At 37.7% G+C, this 18400-nt stretch overlaps 1 protein-coding gene across 6 annotated transcripts in view; it reads left to right on the top strand.

The window, feature by feature from the left end:
- RNLS (renalase, FAD dependent amine oxidase) overlaps positions 1-18400 on the top strand; it is a 363618-nt gene that overhangs the window by 252160 nt on the left and 93058 nt on the right. For 4 of the 6 annotated variants that reach the window (XM_060404926.1, XM_027960410.2, XM_042239044.1 and 1 more), the window contains one exon: positions 1457-1632. The exons of 1 other annotated variant lie outside the window; for it this stretch is intronic. In XM_060404926.1, coding sequence (XP_060260909.1) covers positions 1457-1632 — 176 coding nt within the window. Of the gene's footprint in view, positions 1-1456; positions 1633-1715; positions 17695-18400 lie in introns of those variants that run through there. One more of the 6 variants, XM_060404927.1, reaches the window with a different exon arrangement.

The raw sequence follows: 18400 nt of genomic DNA, 5'->3' as shown, positions 1-18400 counted from the left end.
AAAGAATTTTCAGAATCGGTCTTCCCAACCCCCATCAATAATTTATATATTCTAGTATTTTCTTCTTTCAGCAGGAGGGAGCACCAACTTTCATATTATTATTTCATGTGTTTCATATCTATTTCGTTTTCTCTCAGCTTTTCTCTTCTGCATGATTTAAACAAATAGTAAAAGCAGGAAATCCTGGTTAACATTCCTTCCAACGTTGTATTCTCTGATGCCTCAGCCACTTTGTTTTCAGTGTCAAACTATTCTATTTCCTGTATTCTACTAAAGAGTGAGAGATGTGAAGCACTTATTGTCATTGTGAAAATATAGTAAAAAAAATTCAATGGTAGACAAAAATGAGAAGTAGCTCCATGTTATGAATAAAGCAGACATTATTTTTAATGCTGCCTAAAAGATGAAGAACATTATGAAGTCAAGCTTATTTTTAGAAAGAAGCTTGGATTTTTTTAAAGACATTTTACTCTGGTATTTATATAATTTCAACAAGGCATTTTGCAATCCATTTAACATAAAATTAAGAAGATGAACATCTACTTTGTTCTCAGAATTTAAAGTGAGTAAAGGTTATGTATGGGCTTCCCTGGTGGCTCAGGTCAATCAGGAAGGTCCCCTGGAGAAGGGAATGGCAACCCACTCCAGTATTCTTGCCTGGGAAATCCCATGGACAGAGGAGCCTGGCGGGCTACTGTCCAAGGGATTGCAAAGAGTCAGACGCCACTGAGCAACTAACACTTTTTCAGACTATATATAAGAAGTGGTTCTGGGCTTCCCCGGTGGCTCAGTGGTAAATAATCCACCTGCTAGTGCGGAAGACACACGTTCCATTCCTGATTGGGGTCGATCCCACATGCAGCGGAGCAACAGAGTCCTTGCCTGTGCTCAATAGCACAGGAGCGGCAGCTACTGAAGTCCACATAGCCTACAGCTCAGTGCTCTGTGACAAGAGAGGCTGCCACAATAGCAAGCCCGCACAGCGTAGCTAGAGGGTAGTCCCAGCTCAAAGCACTAGAGGAAAGCCTGTGCAGCAGCAAAGAGCCAGCACAGCCAACAAATAAATAGGTAAAATTTTAATAAAAGAAAAATGAAATGGCTCTTGCCCTGATGAGCTTGTTTTAGTGGATGAGAAAGATACAAGTAAATTCAATTATACCCAAGGCACTATATATTAGATTCTCTCTCAAATACATCTTGGAACCAACGCAACATTGTAAGCAATTATCCTCCAATTTAAAAAAATAAAATACCCCTTGAATCTGTCCTTCTCTTCAGTGCAACCTGATTTGGAGTTTCAGAACTAGCCTAATTTTATGCTTCGAAGTTTAGATTCTGTTTGCCTTTCATTTATTGTCTGATTATTGTGATCAATTCTTAAATCTGGATTGAAAGGCTGAGAGACACTTCCATATTACTCACTTCAAGATACATTTTTATGTTCCTCTTCTACTAGAGTCATCAGAAATCGGACCTTCCCTTGTGATTCACACCACTGTCCCATTTGGAGTTACATACTTGGAACACAGCATTGAGGATGTGCAGGAGTTAATCTTCCAGCAGCTGGAAAACATTTTGCCTGGTTTGCCTCAGCCAGTAGCTACCAAATGCCAGAAATGGAGACATTCACAGGTAATCAGAGAACCCAGTGGTATGAGCACAGTTTTCTTAATCAGATCTGACTTTACTTTTTCTCATCTTTTGCCACTCTCTAGTACTTTTGCCTAGAAAATCCCATGGACAGAGGAGCCTGGTAGGCTGCAGTCCCTGGTGTCGTGAAGAGTGGGACATGACTGAGCTACTTTACTTTCACTTTTCACTTTCATGCATTGGAGAAGGAAATGGCAACTCACTCCAGTGTTCTTGCCTGGAGAATCCCAGGGACGGGGGAGCCTGGTGGGCTGCCGTCTATGGGGTCACACAGAGTCGGACACGACTGAAGCGACTTAGCAGCAGCAGCAGTGAAATAAATTAACGTGATCTTGGGAGCAAATATGCATTTGCCTAACAGAGAAGTTTACATGTAAGTTTTTATTATCCTGTTATTTCTCAGTAAGAGACATATATAATTTTCTCCAATGTTACGTTCAAATTCTCGCATCTAGACTTGTATAACCTGAAAGGGTTTCTTATGCAGGCAAGGCAGGTTATGTATCAAAATGCAGCTGTTTCTCTGAGGTTTTTCTAAATCAGTACTGTGGTTATATAGAAACCACTATAACCTCCCAAATTTTTTGCAATATGTCAAATTAACCTTGTAAGTATATTTTGCTACCACAATTTTCATTTTTATTAAGTTCCCACTTTGGTTTTGACTGCTGCCAGTAGAGCTGTTTGGGAGAGAGAAATGAATACCTGAATAGATCAGGTATGAATGATGAATGAAAAATGAATAGATCAGCTAGTTGAGCTGTTTTTTCAGGATTAGATAAACCTGCTGATCAGTCTACTAGTTCAAACTTTAAAAACTCTACACTAAGTAAATGCTGGCTTTTCTGAAAATCCTCTGTATATTCCAACAGAAGTTTCTGAGTATTCAGAGAAAAAGTATTGATCTGTAAACTCAGTTGTCAAGTCGTGTGAGGACAGGGGAGCAGAGGGAAAAGGAACCAGTGACTTGTCTACTTTTCCTAAGATTTCCTAGCACATTGATTACCTGCTTTATCAGCACTATTTGTTACTAGAGCTGTGAACCCTTTAGAAAAAGTAGTTGGGAGAAATCGCAACAGATTTTGTATATTTTAAAGGACTTTCCAAAATCAAAGGAAATGGTAAATTACTTCCTAAAATATTGCCGCAGCTCTATGTGTTTACCCATATCTTCTCAAGTTAAATTATACAGTGAACCTTTCAGGAAAATATTTACTTAAGCACATCATGGTCGCTTTAGAAGACTTCTTCCTTTTAAAACAACGTTTTCAAATCTCAATAGCCAATGTCTTTAAATGATAGTTAACTTAATCTTAGGTTGGTCTGAAAAAGAAAACACGGAAATAATCTTGTTGATATAATTTGAAGCTAGATGTTTTACATAGCAAGTGAAGTGAAGTGAAAGTTGCTCAGTACTGTCCGACTCTTTGCAACACCATGAACTATACAGTCCATGGAATTCTCCAGGTCAGAATACTGGAGTGGGTAGCCTTTCCCTTCTCCAGGGGATCTTCCCAACCAAGGGATCAAACCCAGGTCTCCTGCATTGCAAGTGGATTCTTCACCAGCTGATCCACAGGAGGGGAGCCTTACTTCTGCCTGTCATAACCTTCCTTCCCCCAGAATTCTTTGGCAGATTCCTTTATGAGGCAGTGTTGCCTGCCCCTCTAATAAAACCTCTAGGGAGAGCACCAGCCCTTTAAGGCTCAAGCCACTTTCTGGAAGTGACTGCTTTCTGAAAGAGGTAAGGGAGTATTTTGTGTAGAGTCCATTTTATGTTTCCTGATGTGGCTCTCGAGGCCTTCTGCTGCCTCTACTGTCTTACATCCATGGGGGCAGGGCCCGGGGGATGGGATGGGGTGGGGTGGGTCAGGGCAGTGAAAGATGGTTGTTCATTTATTCATTTGTTTACTCATTTATTCCATGAGCATATAACAAATGCCTAGGTCACATCTAATACTCTGTCCATGGAATTCTAGAGACTGATCTTTGCTGAAAGCCTTCTCCTAAGACACTAAATTTTTTTGCCTTGAGTAGGATAGCACTGCTTTCTAGCGGGTGCTGCTATTAAGGAAGGAGGCAGATGAAGAAAGAAGGTGTGTTTGAAAGACTCAATGGGGCTGCTCTGTGCTTCCCATTTGGGGTTTGAATAAAACACATGAGTAGGTGGTTCAGACAAACGCAGCAAAGCAATGGCAGATTTTTCGTGATTCTCAGTTCCTCCCCTTTCCATCATTTAAATGTTTACCCAGTTAATATACCTTGATGCCTAAGCTGTGATACATTGAATTAAGATTTCTGTAACAAGTATGATATATTAATCCTCTCAGCAGAAGAGTAATAACTGAAAACAACTTCCGTGTACATTGACAGGGGCCACTTAACCAGTTTGATAACCCTAATCCTCTCACCACTATTATTCGCTGTGCTTCCCTTTGTTTCAGAGTCTATCATGATGTCTTTCCCAAACTACTATAATTTTATACATTTACTATAAAAGTATGATTTGCTTGTGAGTTTAACTCTAACTTTCCCCCATATTTCTGTAGTTTCTGAATATTTCAATGCCTTTTTTGTCACGTAGCACATTCATGGATTACTGTTTTGTAAAAAAAAATAAAATAATCACTGAATGCATTTCAAACACCATGGACGTCAAGAGGGGAATTTAGGGGTAGGGAAAAAGGAGAGTCAGGTGGTAAATGAATGCTTTGGTATCTTTGGCAAAAATAAATGGATTTGGACTAGCCTATTAAACTCTTGCTGTGAAATTAGAATTGTTCTCTTCTGCAGTTCCATTTCTTCACTTGGTCTTTTGCCCTGAGTCTGTACTTTCTCTCTGCTCAATGTGAACCCTTTTATATTCTTTAAGAAGGATCATGAACTCTTTAAGAACCTCATCAAAGCCATGAATATGAAGATGCACAGCCTTTCAAAATATACATGCACACATAAACACAAAGTTGCATCTAATTATGAAGTAACTAAAATTACAAGCAACCTAAAATGCCTCCCACAAGCCCAGCATTAAGAACACCTGCTGTAAATGTTATTCTCCTATAACCCAAATAAATCAAGAATCCCTTATAGCCCAGTCTTGTGTTCTAGTCAAAGAAACAAAATTCAGCAGTCTAAAGGAATGTAAAATAATTATCATCTTTACTAGTATTTTTTATAGGTCTTTAAAGATATCCAAAATTCGTTATCCTTAGCAGTACTTTTTGAAGTTTCTCTTCTCATTCCTTATATATCTCACTTCTGTAAGCTCCCTCAAAACTTTTTGCACCTTAACTCTAGTTTTCCACAGTTTTCCAATTATCAGCCATGTAGGCTTTTCTTTTTTCTTTCCTTTCTTCAGCCTTGCACTCACATTCTTCATTTTTGACTTGATGTTTTCCCCTCTCCTAGAAGGAAAATCTAAGAACTTGTCAATGCAAATTCCCCATTTTGGCTTCCTCAGGTCTCCCCCAGTTGATTACTTTGGTTGGCATAGTACTGCCCAGGAGTTGGAAAAAATAAAAGAGGAAATAGGTGACAACTTTAGGCCAGAATTTTTCTTAAGAGGTTTGTGTTTGGTGGGATAAGGTGGTGGGGTGTGTATACATAGTAGAGCCTGAAATCACCTACATATTTACATTATTCCCTTATGAGATGAATTTCTGACCGGTAGCTGTGTCTTATTTCAGCGTTGGAAGGTCAGGTAGTAATTGATAGTTCCTTTTTTTTTTTTTTCTTTCTTACACATTTTCTGTCATATCTGCCTCACTGTCTTCTCTGTGGTAGGATCAAACTGAAAAGCAGTGACTGATTGATTGTATGAATATACCAAGACTATAAATTCAAACAAGTGTCCCTTTCAACATAGTCAGTCACCCTAGTAAGCCACACCCTTATTGCAGCCAGATTGGGTTGCAAAAAAATCCTGACACTTATTCTTCAGCATGTACTCAGTTCAATCAGGTCTTTGAAAGGTGAGCTTGAATTTAATGTTTCAGAAACAACTGAAGTCATTTGGACATATAACTTTTTAGTAAAGTAGATGGGCAATCTTGACAATTTTCTTAAATGTTTTTATATAACTAAAGAGATATAACTGCTTGTGTTTATCTGTGTTAATGTGTCCAGTAGCTCATTCTAAAAGCTCCTACCCTAAAAGATGCTGGCCAGTGTATCACTACGGATTTAGTCATATGGCCTTCTAGAATAAGTGCTTTGAAAGACAAAAGTCAATTGTGTTTATCAGTTAAAGTACATTAGATATGTTGTTGGATAATTTATTTAATGTGGGGTGATTACGACTTTGGGCTTTGGAGTCAGATAGACCTCAGTTCTCCCTGTGCCTTTGAGTAAGCTAGACTATAAGCCCATCTATAAATGGTACAACTGAACCTCCCTCGTAAGAAGAGAATGACCCCTCATAATAGTCAGAATGAAAGGAGAGAGCACAGTAGGAAACATTTACTGTAACACTCGTACAAGGCAAGTTCTCCATTATTGCTATATAAGAATAGCAAAAGGAAGAGGAAGAGAGGAGGTGGGTGAAGGTGATTCTCTGGTATTTCTTAGTAGATAAGCTCTTTTCTGGTACCTTTCTTCATGCATGCTGCCGCACTTCTTTTTTTTTCTTACTCACTCCCTTGTCTTTTCAGAGTCTCTGTCTTTTCTCCTTTCTCTTTTTACATACACAGATATTTCTGGACAAGGATATTTCAGGACTGACTCAACTTCAGGGGCTATGATGCTAAGTCATACCATAGGGGCTATTAACATCAGAACAAGGTGACATAAAAGTGATGGATCCCTGTGGACACAAGGAACTCTTATCAGTTTTTTTCAGCTTATAGGTTTTTCAGTTTCATGCCATTCATTCCTAAGCTAACTTACACATTGTCCAGTGTCTGGTAATTTAACACAATTTATACCATGAGTTAAAATTTCCTGCCTGAAATTATGACCTCAAGAGTACTCTTGCTTCTGTGCATAAGTTTATGGTAAGCCATGGAGAGCCGAAACAGGCCCTTTGGGGTTGGTAGGCTATGGAATGACCCAGTCTGCCAAGAGCAGGAGATCTAACACGTGTCAGTCCTAAGCATTCCACCGAGTAATCTCTCACCTCTTTCTCACTGGTACAGAACTAACCCATTGCTTCACTTTATTATGAGGTAGCTACGTATGTATGAGATCATCAGCTGAGAAATTCTGATCATTGAATTAGGGATGTTCAGTCACAGTTTAATTGGCATTTATATGGGCAGATATTTCCCCTTTTCATAAAATCTCACATTATATGAGCTATTAAATGTTTTAACACATGTAAGTTTAATTAAATCACTTTTTTCAAACACTTATGGCAGGAACTTACCCTGCCATGTAGTCAGCATCACACTTTTTCAGAAAAACTAATTATTTTGAACAGCAGTACTTTGTAGGAAACTTTAGAAATGAATCTGTATCATTTTTCTTGGACAAATGCAATATATCTTCATCTGCACCCAGTATTACTACTGAAAACTGAATGATGGATGTTATTATACATGGCTCTGTCCTATAAAGGGAAGTCCACTTGGTCTGTGCATAGTAGACCTCAGTATTATTCTCTGAACTAACAAGCTGAACTAAAAAGTTCAGTTGACAAAAGCTATTTATACCCACATTGGAAATTAGTAATATATATTCAGCTTTTCATTTAGCTGACATTTATTGGGTTTCATGGGCTTCCCTTGTGGCTCAGCTGGTAAAGAATCTGCCTGCAATGTGGGGAACCTAGGTTCTATCCCTGGGTTGGGAAGATCCCCTGGAGAAAGGAAAGGCTACCCACTCCAGTATTCTGACCTGGAGAATTCCATGAACTATATAGCTCATGGGGTCACAAAGAGTTGGACACGATTGAGTGACTTTCAACAATGTCAGCAATTGGTTTCTACTGTACGCCAGACATTATACTGGATTCTGTAGACTCAAAGACAACTCCATTCATTCAAGGACTTTCCCATATAATCAGCAAAACTGACCAATAAGCAGATAATCATTATATGGTGCATTTTCTTCTAGGAAAAGGAAAAACAATGTATTGTGTGAACACAGAGCAGATTTGAGGAGAAAATGGTAATAAATACCTTCTTAGAAGAAAATGTCACCTGAGCTAAATCCTACAAGATGAAGCCAGAGAGGCAAAGGAAATGATGTTGGAATGATGTTCTAACAATGTGTACACTTTCCCAGTTCCAAGACAGTACAGGATACATTCTTGCTTTTTACCTTGATCTTGCCTTAAAGAGATAGGAATACCAGACCACTTGACATGCCTCTTGAGAAATCTGTATGCAGGTCAGGAAGCAACAGTTAGAACTGGACATGGAAAAACAGACTGGTTCCAAATAGGGAAAGAAGTATGTTAAGGCTGTGTATTATCACCCTGCTTATTTAACTTATATACAGAGTACATCATGAGCAATGCTGGGCTGGATGAAGCAGAAGCTGGAATCAAGATTGCCAGAAGAAATATCAATAACCTCAGATATGCAGATGACACCACCCTTATGGCAGAAAGTGAAGAGGAACTAAAAAACCTCTTGATGAGAGTGAAAGAGGAGAGTGAAAAAGTTGGCTTAAAGCTCAACATTCAGAAAACTAAGATCATGGCATCTGGTCCCATCAATTCATGATGGGGGAACAGTGGAAACCATGACAGACTTTATTCTGGGGGCTCCCAAATCACTGCAGATGGTGACTGTATGCATGAAATTAAAAGACACTTGCTCCTTTGAGGAAAAGTTATGACCAACCCAGACAACATATTAAAAAGCAGAGACATTATTTTGCCAACAAAGGTCCATCTAATCAAAGCTATGGTTTTTCCAGTAGTCATGTATGGATATGAGAGTTGGACTATAAAGAAAGCTGAGCACCAAAGAATTGATGCTTTTGAATTGTGGTGTTGGAGAAGACTCTTGAGAGTCCACTGGACTATAAGGAGATCCAACCAGTCCATCCTAAAGGAAATCAGTCCTGAATATTCATTGGAAGGACTGATGCTGAAGCTGAAACTCCAATACTTAGGCTACCTCATGCAAAGAGCTGACTTATTTGAAAAGACCCTGATGCTAAGGAAGATTGAGGGCAGGAAGAAAAGGGGACGACAGAGGGTGAGATGGTTGGATGGCATCACTGACTCAATGGACATGAGTTTGAGTAAACTCCAGAAGTTGGTGATGGACAGAGAGGCCTGGTGTGCTGCAGTCCATGGCATCACAAAGTCATACACGACTCAGCAACTAAACTGAACTGCCATCAACTGTTATAACATTCATATAAACTATGACAGTCTGCATCATCATTTTATTAGTGTACATGCATAATCATCCTCTCCCTCTCTTTCTCAAATACCAGTTATCAATCCCCTACCCTTTGTGTAACTCACTTCATCTCCACCCCATGGAGGTTTTTACTCCTTCCCAATTGCAAAGGTCAGAAAGTTAAGAAGTTGAGAGCGCAGAGCCCTTTGTGAGGCTCTTCCACTAGGAAGTGGCAAAAATGAAATTCAAACAGAGGTCTCCTTAAAAGTTAGTGTTTTTTTAGTGCAGCCAGAAGAAGCAAGAAGAACCACAGTCTAACAGCAGCCAGAATGAAAACCACATCACGGAAAGTTAATCAGAATGAAAAAGCAGAGTCATGTCCCAGATGAAGGGACAAGATAAAACCCCAGGAAAACAACTAAGTGAAGTAAAGATAGGCAATCTTCCAGAAAAAGAATTCAGAATAATTATAGTGAAGATGATCCAGGATCTTGGAAGAAGAATGGAAAAGATGCAAGAAATGTTTACCAAAGACCTAGGAAAAACTAAAGGACAAACAGAGATGAGCAGTGCACTAGAAGGAATCAGTAGCAGAATAACTGAGGCAGAAGAATGGATAAGTGACCTGGAAGACAGAATGGTGGAAATCACTACTGCAGAACAGAATATAGAAAAAGAATGAAAAAAAAAAATGAAGACAGCCTAAAAGTTAGTGTTTTTAAACACTCGCTCTGCTACTGGTAATTTAGACCTGGCTTTCTTCCAATTATGACACATTCTTATGCCATCATTCTGTTGGCTGATGTTAGAAATAATAATAGTTAACATTTATACTCTGAGTTTAGAAAGTAATTTTATGCTTGTTTTCATTTGATCTTCACAACAATTCTGACAGATCAGGAAGTAAATATTTCTAACTTGGTTTAAATGAGGAAACTGAAGTTCAAATTGATAGTTTTGCCTAACACAATGCAATGAGTGAACAGAAAAATAGAAATTGAACATGTCACTTTAGGTAAAAAAGTTCAAGGTTCACACTGTATACAAAAAATTAACTAAAAATAAATCATAGACCTATATAAAACATTATAAAACATCAAACTATGAAACTTCTAGATAAAAACATAGGAGAAAATCTTTATGATCTTTGGTTTGGCAAACATTTCTTAGGATACACAAAGCGCAAACCATAAAGAATAAATTGATAAATTATGCTTGATCAAAATTTTAAATGCTTTGAAAGATACTGTTAAGGAAATGACAAAACAAGCTACAGACTTGGAGAAAATGTTTGCAAAAACATATATCTGATAAGAGATTGGTATCCAGAATATATGAAGAATTCTCAGAAGTCAGAAATAAGAAAACAAATGGCCCTGTTATTTAAAGCTAGGCAAACTATTTGAAAGGCTACTTCGCTGAAGAAGAGGTGTGAATTTAACCATGGCGGCATAAGAGTTCTGCAGTGAAAACTACAAAGCATTGTTGAAAGAAGTTAAAGAGGACTTAAATAAATAAAAATTAAAAAAATAAAAATTAAAAAAATAATAAAGACCTCAGAAGAGGGCATTCCAAGAAATTCAAAATAAATAAATAAATAAATAAATAAAAATCATCCCAAATTCATAGATCATAAAACTCAGTATTTTTTAATGGCAATATTACCCAAAATGATCTACAAATTTATTACAGTCTCTATCAAAATCCCTGGGAAAGTAAATGACAACCCACCCCAGTATTCTTGCCTGGAAAACTCCATGGACAGAGGAACCTAACTGCCTACAGTCCATGAGGTCGCAAGAGTTGAATACAACTTAGCAACTAAGCTACTATCAAAATCCCAATGGCCTTTGCAGAAATGGAAAAGCTAATCCAAAAATTCATACAGAGTTGCAAGGGACCCCAAATAGCCAAGACAATCTTGAAAAAGAATAAAGCTAGAGGACTCACACTTTCTGATTTCCAAACTTGCTATTATACAAAGCTACCATAATTAAAGTATTGTAACAATATAAGAATAGACATATAAATCAATGGAATAGAATTGAGATCCCAAAAATGCTATACCTATGATGAGCTGATTTCTGACAATGTTCCCAAAAACATTCAATGGGAAACGAATAGTCTTTTCAACATACTGTGCTGGAACAACAGAATATCCATATATGAAAGAATGAAGTTAGATCCTTACCTCACACCACATGCAAAATCCACCTAATATGGATTGAAAACATAATTATACAAGCTAAAAACATAAAAGTCTTAGAAGAAAACATAGGGGTAAATCTTTATGACTGTATCTGACAGTGATTTCTTAGATATAGCACCAAAATCATAAGTAATAAAAAAAACAAGTAGAAAATTTGGACTTCATCAAAATTCAAACTGTGTGTGCATAGAAGGATTAGCAAGGAAGTGGAAAGACAGGCCATAGAATAGGAGAAAATATTTGTGAATCACTTATCTGAGAAGTGTCTACTATCCAGAATATACAAAGAACTCAATAACTTAACAACAAAAAGTCAAACAGTCCAGTTGAAAATGGGCAAAGGACTGGAATAGGACTCCTCCCCCCTAAAAATATAAATGGCCAATGAGCACATCAAAAGACATCCCATATCCTTAGTAATTGTTGTTGTTCTTGTTGTTTAGTCACTAAATCACGTTTGACTCTTGCAACCCTATGGACTGCAGTCTACCAGGCTACTCTATCCATGGGATTTTCCAGACAAGAGTACTGAAGTGAGTTGCCATTTCCTTCTCCAGGGGATCTTCCTGACCCAGGGATCAAACCTGTGTCTCCTGCATTGGCAGGCAGATTCTTTACTGCTGAGCTAGGGAAATGCAAATTAAAGCCAAATGAGATACCATTTCACATCTGCTATGATGGCTATATTTTTTAAAAAAAGAAAACTAAGTTTGGGTGAAGATGTAGAGAAAGCGGAGTACTTGTAGGGAATATAAAATGGTTTAGCCACTGTGTAAAACAGTTTAGCAGTTCCTCGATAAAATAAATGTAAAATTATAATTTGATCAAGCTATTCCAATCCTAGATATATACCCCAAAGAGTTGAGAACATGTGTTCAAATAAAACCATGTACACAATGTTCACAGCAGCATTATGCAGAATAGCCAAAGGTAGAAATAACCCAAATGTCCATCAACTGATGAACAAAAAAAAAAAAAAAAACAAAGTGTGGTATACCCATAAGATGGAATATCATTCAGCTGTGAAAAGCAGTGAGGTTGGTACGTGCTTCAGCATGGATGAACCGTGAAAATATTAGACTGAGTGAAAGAAACCAGACGTGAAGGTCTCTTCTTGAATGATACAGCATATGTGAAATATCCAGAAGAGGCAAATTCATAGAGACAGAAAACAGGTTAACGTTCGCCAGTGGCTATTACTAATGCTAAATTTCTTGTTGTATATTATAAACCCACAAACCAAGGAAGAGATATGGATGACAAGCAAGCACACAAAAATATCATCACTGGTGAACATCACTGGTCCTTGGGGATATGCAAAGTAAAATGACAATGAGATACCCTGACACACCTACTCGAATGCCTCGTATCAAAAACTCTGAAGATACCAAATACTGGCATGGATGTGGTGATTCTCACATATCACCATGGGAGTGCAGCATGGCATAGCCCCTGAGGAAGACAGTTCCACTGTTCCTTACAAAGTTAAATATACACTTACCATATGACCCAGAAACTCTACTTTTAGGAATTTACCCAAGAGAAATGAAGCCATAAATCTACATCAAAACATATATAGACAAGAATTTATAGCAACTTTATTAATAGTAGTCCCAAACTGGAAACACCCCAACTAGCCATCACCTGATAAATGGGCAAACTGTTGCACATCCATAAATGCAAAACTACTCTGTAATAACATGCCACAGACTACTAATATCTGCAACAGCATGAGTGAGTCTCAGAAGTATTACCTAAGTGAAAAAAGAAGGCCACATACTGTATTATTCTAAATATTTGTGTGACTTTCTGGAATGGACAAAACCGTAGGAACAGAACACTGTTGCCGGGGCTGTGATTGGCCGGCTGGTGTTAACCACAAAGCGGCACAGGGGAATTAGGTGGAAACTGATGAGAACATTCTCTGTAGTGTTTTATAGAGGTAGTTACACAACTCAGTATATTGTCACAACTTATGAAACAGTACACATAAAAAGGGTGAATTTTACTGTATTGTAAATTACACCTCAATTCAGTTGACTTTAAAATCCACTTGTTTCTTTATCCTCAACTATTGTCTTAGGAGCACAAGCATTGAACCTTTTATTTTCACCATATTAAAAGTAGAAAGAAGGTTGTTTTCTAGATGCAAAAGTCAAAATGGCTGCAGTATTTTCCCCATAATTGCTCAACCCAAACAAAAGGCTGTTGGATTTATTCAGCATGAATGAGAACCAGAGAGAAATAATGGTCATACTTCTGGATTGTCAAGAAAAAGAAGAAGGAGAAGAGGATGGGAGAAGGGATGGAGGATTGAATTAGTTGGAAATTAAGCAGTTATTAATTTAAATGGAAACTTTCCTGGTGGCTCAGACGGTAGTGTCTGCCTACAACATGGGAGACCTGGGTTCGATCCCTGGGTCAGGAAGATCCTCTGGAGAAGGAAATGGCGACCCACTCCAGTATTCTTGCCTGGAAAATCCCATGGACAGAGGAGCCTGGTAGACTACAGTCCATGGGGTTGCAAAGAGTCGGACACGGCTGAGCGAGAAGTGGTGATTAAGTTCAGTTGAGTAGGAAAGATGATTTTAAGTTTCTTAATTCAAAATCGAAAGCATTCTGGGCCCTGTGCATCCTAGGAACCTAAACAATGGTATCATTTGAGAGAGAGTGACACAGCATTATATTTAAATGAAACCAAAGAATGCAAGTCCATTAAATCACCTTGTAACTTAGGAACTGGTTTGTCTATCCTCACACCTTACACAGTGCTCAGCAACTACTATGAACACAGCAGATATTTGAAGAGCTAATAAATGAATGTACTAAAACTTGCTGAAGGACCGAATAATTTTCTATTCAATTAAAAACTCTAAAGGGAAATGTCCCACGACTGTTGTTTTGTCTATTATTACTGCCACAGTACTAGAGAAAACAGTATCTCATTCTTTATTGTGTGCTTGTTCTGAACAAGTCCTCATCAAAATAGACTGCTCCAGTGTTTTCAGGACTTTAAAAGTCAGAATAGATCTGAAAGGATTCAATGTAGACTTCAGCAATTGAATATACAATTTCAGCAAAGTATGTTCTTTGCAGTTTGAGCGCACTAAAGCTGCTGCATGGACCATATAATTGATTTGTGGCACATTCTGCCTGCATCTACCCAGTGGTTTATTAAAATAGAATAGACAAATACCAATAAAGAGAAAAGCTCCACTGAGAATTGACCAAACCACATCACTTTCTTCACACCTAGAGTATTCCAACCAATAGTAATTTTACAGCAGCTCTCTGTGTACCAGATACAGAGCTCTGTAGCCAGAATCCCAAAATACAAGCAAGACTTTCCCTAAAGCACAACAAAGAAACAGGTTTATGAAATCACCATTAAATATAATAGAACATTGGAGAGATGAGTAGAACAGAGGCAAGATGAGATGATGCACATAACACATAAGAACCAATTAAAAATGTACCGTCTCTGCAGGAAATCACCGTGTTGATAAAGCTCTTTATGAATATTAAGTACTATAGCATAGTATAAGATAAATCTGAGAGCCTGAAACACCAGTGGCCAAAAGAGGTACAATATTTTTTAAGGAGATGCATATAAAAATAGATTAAATGGTATATCAGCACCCTGAATTTATCATCATTTTCCCAGTTCTGAGTATCACTTATCTTCCGTACTATGCAGTATATGGTTAGAAATAATTTTTATCAACACTTTTCTTAAGAATATAACAGATATATCCCATATGTCTGCAATATCTGGCTGCGCCACAAAAAATCTGCACATGGAGAGCTGATTCTCCTAAGTAAGGATTTTTAAAAGATTTTTTTAAAAAATTAGATGTAAATTGGCTAGGTCATCCAGAAAAAAATGTAGCTTTTTTTTTTCCCCTCTGTGACATCTATAGCTTTTAAGAATGTATTTACCATCTCATGAGGGAAAAAATTATTTAAAGGGTTATTTAGACTTTATGTCTGTGCAGGCTCACTGCAGTTTAGCTATAAACTATGATAATAGCATGGATTGGTCACTGTGGTCTCCATCTTTTTAAATAAAGGCAAACATCTATATATCCCATTATACACACGTATAGACATTCACACATATACACTCAGCTAGTTCCATTTTACATACTTTCAAAGTATTTTCTATGCAATGGCATTTTATGAGATGAGGGTGAATCATCTGGGAAAGAAACCACCTTTGCTACCTATTTGAAATTCAGACTGATTCATGTGTTCCTAGTGCCTTTGCCTGGACTCTGCAAAAAGTGAGCTAGCGGTAGAGAATTCAGCTTTCTGGGAGTTTCAACATAAGTGTTAGCACAAGGATTACAGACATCAGAATACTTGTTTCCTGGACAATGACGTTGCTCAAGGACAGAGTTAGAATGGGGAGGTGCGATGACACAGAACGTAAAAGAAAAACTCAGAGACTGAGAAACCAAGGGAAGTTATTTTCATAAAGGAAAAATCTCCGCCAGATGTAAAAGACCACCTGAACCCTGAGAATTTAAATCTTTCAAAATTTGAGTCAGTTTTTTGTTGGCCCATGTGCATAGAGCCTTTGAGCAACACCAACCATGTACAAAGAAGATGTAAATAGAGGTGCTGGAAATACAAAAATGACTAAAACCCAGTCCCCATAGCTCTCTACTTCTGAGGACTCAGAAGACTTTTTAAACATCAGATATCTCTTACCAAATTGTTATTTGGTGAGTTAAGTGTAGAGGAATCAAGAGGAATCAACATTTTACTGCCTTTCTACCAAACCCCAGAGGAACTTTAAAAAAGGGAGAGAGAAAAGGATAAACGTAGTACATTTTTAATTTGGCCAATAGAAAACATTCTGTGCTGTTAAAATGAAGTCTGTATTTCGATTTTCACTTCTCAGGTGTCCCTTTCCTGTATCACAGAAATTTACTTAGGGGGTCAATAGTATTTTTCACTATTGACATAACACTGAAGTCTCATCATTTTCAGAGTGCCTGGACTAGCTTCCCATCTATAAATATGTAAACAAGCATTTCCATTGACATCAGTGTAAGTTATGGTCTCGCCTTCATTTATTTATATTTCTTTCTCTTTTTGTAAACAGGCATATGGTAAATGCTTATAATCAATGCCTTGGGAATATGGTAAGAATGGAGAGAGATAAACAGAGAATCAATACAAACCACATTTACCTTCTAGGTGCTTGCAATTTGAAAGTAGGTATTTATCCCACATTTGTTTAAATCTTCCTCCCCCAGTTCCTCCTTTGCTCCACCTTTTATGGTTACTCCCTGAATATTTCACTTCAGATAAACAAACAAACAATGTTTTACCCAGATTCTAGGTCTGTCCTGATTAATATTTGTATCATAGGGAGGTTGTGCAAGTTTCTGGGAAGTAAGTTTTACACAAGGTTTTATTCCATCTGTTAAAATTACTCATCCACTCACCAAGTCCAAACTAAGGTTGTCCAGTGTTACTTGAGATTATTGATGTTTTTTTGAAACTGACCTTTGCTGCCCCCCAACACCCCTTTTATGGGAGACATTCCTCAGGCTGACAGAGACTCTGCTCCGAGCCACATCAAGCACCTCGCCCCAGAGCACTGGCTCCAAGTGTGTTTATTTCATGGACCAGTAAAATTCTTCTGAATATTTTGGGAACCAGTATAATATTGCTATCTTTTTATTCTGCAGTTAAGAATTTAAAAAGCAAAACATAGCTATAAGAATTTAATGAAAATAATAACCCTCCCCCCAAAATATGTAGTAACAATAGAACCTGATAACAGTTTATAAGTAGAATACATTTTGCTCTATGAAAAAGTTCATAATTCTTCTTATTTTTCTCTTATTGCCATAGATCGGCTTTTGAGAACCACTACCTTTGAGCATTGCATAGGGACTATAAAAGAATAAGTTAACCAAATATTCAATTTCTGCTGTTTATGTACCATGGCAGGGGTTCAGGTTGACACTGGCAACAGAGTAGAGGAAATGAGGAAATGTATGAATCAACTCCATACCATCTTAGGCCTCCTAGCTATTCCTGTCACAGTGTGGTCAGTACCTCACACACACAATGGGCAGGGGAAATGCCAACACAAGGATATCATTACTCGAAGTCTGCCCCAATCAAGTTAGCATACAACTAGAACACAGTAAGATTTTCTTGAAATCCAAGGACAGTTTAAGGAGTCACCCTCACACATAGAAATTGATTAAAAATCAAATAAAAGAAACTGTGCATATCAAAAACACAGGTGATGGTTTAGTCTCCATCTGCTGTCAAAATTCAGGCTTATCAAGGTTAAATAAAGTGACCCTTAGGAATGTAGAGTAACATAAGAAAGCAATAAAATTACCTACAGTCCTTTATAGCTCCAGAGGGTTTCTTAATGTAAATTCTTTCAAATGCAATTGAGAAATAGGAGATCAGTAGCATCACAGGGAAATCATATTGGTTTTGCACATGTTGATGTTTTCAAGTGATTGGGGTACGTTTTCTCACAAGCAAACAGAAAGTCTCAGAAAATATGGAAAACCTTAAGAAAAAAACTGAAAATCTCCAGAAGTATCTTCCTTTAGTTCCATAGTGGCAGCTACAGTGACCTTAAGAACCACTGGATTTTGCACTATGCTATGCTTTTCAGCAAAAGTGGGAGTACTGATGGAAAAATCACAAAGACATTTCCCCTTTGCTAAAATGATGGACTAATGAAGAAGGCTATATCCTGGAGATTTTTAATTTTGGTCAAACTGGTCTCTTTTAGAAGCAACTTCCCTTCAGGACCTACATCTCAAAGGAGAAAACATAAGCCCCAGAGTTTAGGATGCATAAATGTTCCAAGATTCAGAGTCTGGGAGAATGTTAATATTGCTAGCCACTTCACGTTATTGTTTTTGTTAGTATCAGTAGTTAGGTTCTGAGCTGGCTATGCCAACCTATTTTCCTACAAACCCTGATACTGGTAATGCACAGTTTTATAGAAGTATGGTTGTTTAGTTTTCTACAACTATCTTGTAGTCAAAATATCTGTATTTTATTTTCACGTCAGTCAAAGCCCTGATGTGACCCACGAAAGGGCAGTGGTCTAGGAGGCTACTGGAAGGTTATTAGAAGGAATTGGAATTGAACTTCCAGCATCATTAGAGGAAATGGCTCCTGATGTGACTCTCATTCTTGGCATTGAAGTACCTCTGCTTTGGACAAAGACAGTGCATCAGACTCTCCTGGCTTA

Source organism: Ovis aries, chromosome 22, assembly GCF_016772045.2.
Source record: "Ovis aries strain OAR_USU_Benz2616 breed Rambouillet chromosome 22, ARS-UI_Ramb_v3.0, whole genome shotgun sequence".
In the NCBI taxonomy this organism is placed as follows: domain Eukaryota; kingdom Metazoa; phylum Chordata; class Mammalia; order Artiodactyla; family Bovidae; genus Ovis; species Ovis aries.
The sequence above is the reverse complement of the archived record's forward strand: the minus strand, read 5'-3'. Positions and strand labels throughout refer to the sequence as shown.